The following is a 7,956-nucleotide window of genomic DNA, read 5'->3' as shown; positions in this document are numbered from 1 at the left end:
CAGTGGCGTTTTGCTGTTTCTGGAAGAACCCCGAGTGTGCGGGATCGGTCTCCTAGTTCTGCCGAATGGGGTTTGGCCAGGAGACATCATAGGGGTTACAAGCGCCTCGCATCCGTTCAGAGCTCCCCGTTGGCCGCTGTGGTGGCTACCAGTGCCATGAGGGGATCAGCCGATTGAATCGGCTTTCCCTCCATGGCATTGCTCACATCCACCACAGATTTACCGTCCGGCACCATCGAGGGAGGTCGTGGTTTGTTTTTACCAGACTAACACTCAGGTTTCCATAGACACGTTCAAAAATCATGTTGCTTTGTTGCCATCTCCTGGCCACCTTATAACCTAGCAGCTAGCTTTGGGAGTTTCACTAATCCGCATGCAAAGCATTGGATCGCAGACGTGCTCCACCGCGCCTGCATATGTCTACACATACATAAAAACTAAATGAAAACGTTTGCATGCGCGTGACGATTCTTCGCCCGCTTGTGCCCCCCGCTTTCAGAGGGCGAGCACACGCGCTGCAAGACGGTGCTCACGTCCAAGGTGGGAGGCCTCATGGCGTTCGCCAAGAAACGCTCCACCTGCATCGGCTGCAAGGCTGTGCTGAAGAACGACGGTATGAAGCCGACCGTTATCGACGGGCGCGTACGCGCGCGCATGGTTCACGGCGCGTGCACACTGACGACAAGACGAGAGGGACTGACTGAGTTAGATTGTGGGGTCCTTGATTTTGGGAATCGGTCATCCCTTCAGAAAATTAATCTAGAAAAAAATTGATGGTCGATTAACAATCCAAATATAGTTGCAATACAGTGTGGATCTATATCTCAAGACGCTGGGCAGACACGGCACGCATAATTGAAGAGGAGGATAAATGCGGTGATTAGGCATGTAACTGCACGTATACACATGGATTATGAAAACAAAATTATGCTAATATGTTAATGTAATATTGCGCTCATTTATTGAATAAAAAAATAAACAATCAAGATGTAAACATTCGAAACAATATAAATGAGAAGGCAGACACGAGACAACAATTTAATCGATTCTTGAATTGTGACCCTGATTGTGACAAATTATCGAATCTCCGTTGGGTGCCGGGTGAGATGAATGATCGTAACCTGAGTAAGTGCATTTTGGTGGTCATTTATTATCAACCTGAGACTTTGGCAGTTGGCTTGTACGACCGAGTGGTAAATATGGTTATTGGTTTTGGGAAGACTAGTTGGTTTGGGAATAGATGAGGTTTACCTGTACAGGCGGTCCCTGCTTTTACGATGTTACAATGCGTTCCTGGAAACCCTGTGGTCATAAATCGGATCCATAATCGGATCGTCGTAAATTGGACCCTATTTTCCCAGAAGAAACAGTCGAAGCATCAGCCAGATTTAACGGGGCTTAATAGGTAAAAATCCACAAAAACACTTTTGAATAACAAAAACTCCCTGCCAAATCACATCGGAAATCAGACTGACTGACTTCCAATGCATTCGGAGTCATGTAGGAAGAGACGTCGTCTTTTTTTACTTATTTAAAAAAAGTTTTTAAGTGTCCGTTTGTTGACCAGAAATATAATCTTGTGGTTTAAAATCGATAGATTTTATTTTCTCTTGTAAATACCATAATGAGTTCACAGCACGTGCACATGAGATCCGTCTTGCTAATTGAGTGTTTTCAATCATGGTGATGATGATGATGATGATCGTTATGCGGAGTCTATAAACGAGAACCACGTAATACACTCATTGGATTTTCAAACAAAACACAAATGTGTAAAAGCACTCGGCCTGTACACAAAAAACACCAGCAGTTCCATTTTTGTATCTCTTGTCTGAAGTCACCATCAAAATAAATCTGAGTAAATGTTACCGACTAACAGGGAGCAGTGATAGAGAGATAGACAACTGTAGACCAGGTTCAGTATTATTAGGATTCATCAGTGCAGCATAGTCACCATTGCTTCCGTTGGAGTAGGCACAATGACGTTTTGTTTTTTTTGTACCTGCAGGGGCTGTGTGCGACTACTTGCAAGAAACAGGAATCGGAACTCTACCAGAAGGAGGTGAAGTTAGCACGCGGCGTTGAACAACGCTCACGCTTGCACGACAATGCCGCGGCTGGTCTCCCAACGGTCGAATCCACCGTGTCTCTTTGCCCCTCCATTTTAAACCAAGGGTTGCGCCAGAGCGTGCATCTTCTATGAAGGAGGCACTGGAAGGGGGTTAAGCCAATTCTTATATACAACCAGCGTCGAATAAACTGTCCACAGGGGCTTAAGACCCCAGGGTCTATCTTTGAACCAGAAACGGGAAAATCCTGCAAGAGACCATGGGCTCACCGACTCCTCCTGCTAGCACCGTTTTCCGATCCCTCCCTTCGCACGGTCAAACCAGCACTTCATGCTCTGGAGGGCGACTTGCTTTGTGGTGATATTTAAGTAGATCCGGGAGAGCCAATCCTCCTTTCACAGAGAGAGTAAAGGAGTGATAGTCTATCCGTGCGAGTTTATAATTCCAGATAAAGGATGAGAAATTCGATTCATGTACTTTCAAGAAGGGCTATGGAATCCAGGAGGGAATCATTCTTAAAGTGATGTAGCAGTTTGGGGGAGGACCATCATCGTGATCAGATGTGCTCTTTGCTCTGTTGTGGAGGGATAGGGGGACTGACATCTGACCGTTCCACGAGTAAAATTATAATTTCCTGGAGCAAGAGGGGAAAGTTCTTCTGTAGAAGCATTGTTAGGGAAGAAGGGACCTTCACACTCAGGTATTTGATATGGGTTAGGCACCGCTTAAAGGGTAACAATCCCTCCTGAAGGTTTAGGGGATACGTGGGATAGGGCCATCAACATACTGGGAAATTCTTGAACAAGTTGATGTACAAACAGTCGTTTTTTTCTATCATTATTTGTGCTTGTACACCCACTACCAATGGCAACCTCCAATATCTTCTTTAATCATTATCCTCACTTTAGTGAAATATTGAAAAGATAATGTTTGCAATATACTCTACATTACGTGATTCGTTGCTGTTTTTTCTTCATTATGTATTTCTTTGTATTTAAATGTTTATTGCCACCTGTTTTGTTTGCCAGGGAACCGATGTTTTTGTTGATGAAACCCGATTCAAGAGCTTCTTACCTCGAAGGGTACTCCAAAACAAACTGAAATCCTCTATTATAGTATTTTCACCTTCCTGTATTTGTCTGGTTTAGGTTCTACACTTGAACGCCATGGAGGAGAAGTTTTCTCGGCTGTGGACTCAGTGCCAGCGGTGTCAGGGCAGCCTCCATGAGGATGTTCTGTGTACAAGGTATCGAATCGCACTCACACCACCCAATCACACATGCACACCACCCAATCACACACGCACACCACCCAATCACACACGCACACCACCCAATCACACACGCACACACACCCAATCACACACGCACACACACCCAATCACACACGCACACACACCCAATCACACACGCACACACACCCAATCACACACGCACACACACCCAATCACACACGCCACACCACCCAATCACACACGCACACCACCCAATCACACACGCACACCACCCAATCACACACGCACACCACCCAATCACACACGCACACCACCCAATCACACACGCACACCACCCAATCACACACGCACACACACCCAATCACACACGCACACACACCCAATCACACACGCACACACACCCAATCACACACGCACACACCACCCAATCACACACGCACACACACCCAAGATCCCCTGTGCAGCCTTATTTAGAACACTCGGGAAAGTGCTGTTCGTTAATCAATATAGGATAGGCCCAGGATCAGTCCAGGTATCACCCGCCACTGATATTTGATTTGGCTGGGCGTTAAACTTGGCACAGTAGCTTCATGGCACATTGCACAATGCACTGCACTGCCACTCCCCTGCAAAAAAATAAAAAAACAGAGCCCCCCCCCCCCCCCCCCCCGTATATTGCCTTGTAGATTAGGGTTTTATATATCACTCATCACTGCTGTTTGCTATTGCTGCGAATTTAACTCGGGTGGCTGGAGCATTATGCACAGTCCACTGCACTACCACTCCCCACAACAAACACAAAGAACCCCGTGTATAGATTTTTATGCTGTTGGCGCAAGTGCTGTTGTCAAGCTCCTGTTAAGGCTGTCACGGCACACAAGCGGGTGGTCTGACCATCACCCTAGTTGCCTTTGTCTCCCTAGTAATGGTGTTTGCACAATGCACCAGGTACTCGTTTTAAGGCCGAGAACCTATTCTGATATCACCCACCACCGATGTTTGCCATGTCTGGGGATTGAACTCGGGCTGCTAGGTTCATAGTGCATTGTACTGTCCACTGGGAAACCGCTCCCATAACACACACACACAAGACCCACACGCCCTACACACACATTGTGCACAAGTATGTGGCGTGAAGTCGGGCCTATGTGGGTTTCCCACTCAAAACAATTGTGAGGAGGTGCTCAGCTTCTATTACAGCTCTCTGAGCCAGTGTTGGAAAACGCCACCGTATTATAACAGGGTCAAGTACATGCACAGGACAGCCGCCTGGTTGACTTCCCATAAAGTAGTGACGAATGTTGTCAACCCCAATGGGAAAAGGTTGCCAAGTCGATCCCCGGCCAGAATTTCAACTCGTGACTGTCCAGTAGCGAAGCATGCACATTAACCACAGTGATGGCCAGTGAAACTAAACCTCGCCATACCATCGCCTTGTGTGGCTGCCAGTTAAGCTCCGTCTCTATGCTAATTATAGAAAGTGTGCATTAGAAATCCATTGCCGACACGCTCAAACACATTGGGTGGTGCTCATCGCCGCTCTGTTTGCAGTTGTGAGTCAGTGTTGTAAATTCCACAGTTGTCTGTTGGGGGTCAGTCTATCCCTTGCCAAACATTTCCTCAGTGAAAGTTGACACACACACACACCTCGACATAATGGGCTCACCGTGTGAAGAATCATTTCATAAGTGTCAGCACTTTTAACTATCTCATGAGCAAAAGAATTGTAATCGCTCCTCGTACTACAAATGACTGCCGCAAAAAATACTTGGCATAGAACAATGTGTCGATAGATTTAGCAACACGCAAAGGCATTTATTGTGTTGTTAATCCTATTTTATATCGGCCAGTGTTCATTTTTATGTTGTGATGGATTTTATCGTCATTTAGCAGGTTTGAATCGATGTATCGATAAGTAGATTAAAATCGGTTATTGACTAGTGCAACATGCGTCTAATCGTGTCTTGCATGACAATCGATGATGTATCACTTAAGCAACTTAGGCACTGAATAAAACTACAAGCAAAGCAAAAAAATGTCATTCTTGCCAGAAGGGTTAAAGCCTATTCTTTTTAAAATCCGCCTAATGCCTTGTTTAAATTGCGCATATGACGTAACGATAGTGTTGTAAACACAATGCAATGTGTATTTATATTGCGTCTTCATATGACCCAAACAGCGAACATTTTGTAGAGATCTGCGGTCGACTTCGAGTTTATTTTGTTTTACCAGGTAACAACTCAAGTTTTCCAGGGTAGCCTCATTTGCAAGATGAGTCACCGAAATAACAAAAGCAAAACTAAAAATCGGACCAAAAAACAACCCCAATCACTTGAGGAATGGAAAACATTGCAGACATAATTCCCTGCAGTGCAAATCGGCTCGCGTGCAGAAAAAAAGAATGGATAGACCTTTGAGCCTGGACTTGGAACAAGGGGCAGGGATTCATATTCTTGGTTCTTTCGGTAAAGTCACGTAGAAGGGAAATAATAATATAAAATAATTAAATTCTCACGACGTTTCGACTGCAACACAAGCAATCATCATCAGGTGTGAAATCCACAGCAAGAAAATGTTTTTGTTTGATATTTTTATTATTTTATTATTTCCCTTCTACGTGACTTTACCGAAAGAACCAAGAATATGAATCCCTGCAGTCACGAAAGCTTTCAATCAAAATTTAAAGGGACAGGGAGTTGGCCGCATGGACGACTGGGGGGGAAGGGAGTTCCATCCAATGGGAGCAGCAGAGGAGAATGAGCGACCTCCTCCTACTGACCGAACGCGACAGAGCGATGGCGATGCTCTCGCCCAGTGGTTCTCAACCGGGGGTACGGTGACCCCTGGCGGTACGTGGCAGTGTTTCAGAGGGCACGTGAGGTGATCTTAAATGTGTGAAATGGTATCGTACATCACAGTCATTGGTGAATAATAATAATCACGTACGAATCTGGCAATATAAAATAACTACGACAATTTACGTCCATATGGTAACCTATAACGACGTAAAAGACATTTCTAAACTCGTTGATCGTTGTGCTGCGGAGCGTCCGTTGAATTTGTTTATTTTATTATATTTTATTTTATTATTTCCCTTCTACGTGACTTTACTGAAAGAACCAAGAAGATGAATCCCTGCAGTCACGAAAGCTTTAAATCGAAATTGCAGTTACTAGCTCGTTAGGATACCTCACAAAATGGACAATGGGTTACAATATCGATGTTTCGATTGAAAGCTTCTTTCGTGACTGCAGGGATTCATCTTCTTGGTTCTTTCGGTAAAGTCACGTAGAAGGGAAATAATAAAATAATAAAAATAAAACATAATAAAATAATATAATAAAATTTTCTTATAAATTATATTTTATGTTTTAATTTTATTATTTCCATTCTACGTGACTTTACCGAAAGAACCAAGAAGAATATCGATGTTCATTGTTAAATACATTCATTTCTCAGAACCATGTTGGGTCAGGCAAGGCAGGGAGGTGGGGGGGGGCGGGGGTTACTACTCTGTTGAAACTAAATTCAACAAGGGGGTTAGGTAGGTACAGCAGCCACAACAAACAAACAAAAAGGTTGAGAACCACTGCTGTGTCTGGCGTGAGTGTGGGAAAACTCTGGAGACCCGCGTGTGGCACATCTTCATGACACGCGAGGGGTGCTGACGGTTTCCCTTTTACCTTTAGCAGCATCACAAAAGTCCTTTTGCGCAATTGTGTGTGTGAAAATACGTCCCGCCCGTTAGTTAAACACACCGCGATTATAGAAACGGGGACATTTTGAACACCCGCTGGTGGGTCTTTGGTGGGACGTATTGACTTTTCACAAACGGGCAGAGGTGGGACAAAGTCATTGTTATGCAAGTCCAAGTCGAGTCGCAAGTCATCAAATTCATGACTCGAGTCTGACTCGAGTCCAAGTCACATGACTCGAGTCCACATCTCATAGGTGGGACAAAGTCATTGTTATGCAAGTCCAAGTCGAGTCGCAAGTCATCAAATTCATGACTCGAGTCTGACTCGAGTCCAAGTCACATGACTCGAGTCCACACCTCTGCAAACGGGCGCACATTCGCACATTGTGTTAAAGGGTCACAGACACCTGTACACTCTCCAGATACGCAAGCATGCACCAAGGACGCCATTGACAAGCTGCCCGTAATTGTTTTTTTCATTTAAGCAATAATAAAATAAGTATTAACAGTAACGTGGATGTAATAATTCACTCTGTCCATAAAAGCCTTAGTTGGGCCGCAACACTTCCTAAGGTGTGTCGCGCTAGGAATGTATTTCATCAATGTTTAGTTTACTTATTTGCTGTGGGAGGAAACAAGGCTGGCTGTAAAAGATCGTGGCCGGAACGATGGATCGATGCATATATTCTTAGCCAAATCGACACGCACATCCAATTCGTTGCCCAAGAAGCAATGTTATAATGATGCAAGCTATACACATATTTAATGCAGGGATGCAGGTAAATGTAGTAGATCAAAAAACGAGGACCAAAAGCGGAGGAGACATTTAGTGAAGCCGAACGAAAGTTCAATAAAAAAAACACAACAGTAAAAACGAGAGTGTTCGAAAGAGAAGTGCAAAGTACAAAAGGCACAAGACACAGTGCACAAGAGACAGAATCCACTCCCATCGATTA

At 44.5% G+C, this 7,956-nt stretch overlaps 2 protein-coding genes across 2 annotated transcripts in view; one reads left to right on the top strand and one right to left on the bottom strand.

Moving 5' to 3' along the window:
* BET1L (Bet1 golgi vesicular membrane trafficking protein like) overlaps positions 1-7,956 on the bottom strand; it is a 355,770-nt gene that overhangs the window by 175,048 nt on the left and 172,766 nt on the right. The window lies entirely within an intron of this gene.
* Positions 1-7,956, top strand: part of POLD1 (DNA polymerase delta 1, catalytic subunit) — a 35,360-nt gene that overhangs the window by 26,181 nt on the left and 1,223 nt on the right. The window contains 4 exon segments of the mRNA XM_078859180.1: positions 500-613; positions 2,009-2,025; positions 2,027-2,062; positions 3,218-3,315. Coding sequence (XP_078715306.1) covers positions 500-613; positions 2,009-2,025; positions 2,027-2,062; positions 3,218-3,315 — 265 coding nt within the window.

The sequence above is a fragment of the Lampetra fluviatilis genome, chromosome 8, assembly GCF_964198595.1.
Source record: "Lampetra fluviatilis chromosome 8, kcLamFluv1.1, whole genome shotgun sequence".
NCBI lineage: Eukaryota > Metazoa > Chordata > Hyperoartia > Petromyzontiformes > Petromyzontidae > Lampetra > Lampetra fluviatilis.
Note: the sequence above shows the minus strand (reverse complement) of the source record. Positions and strands in the feature narration are given on the sequence as shown.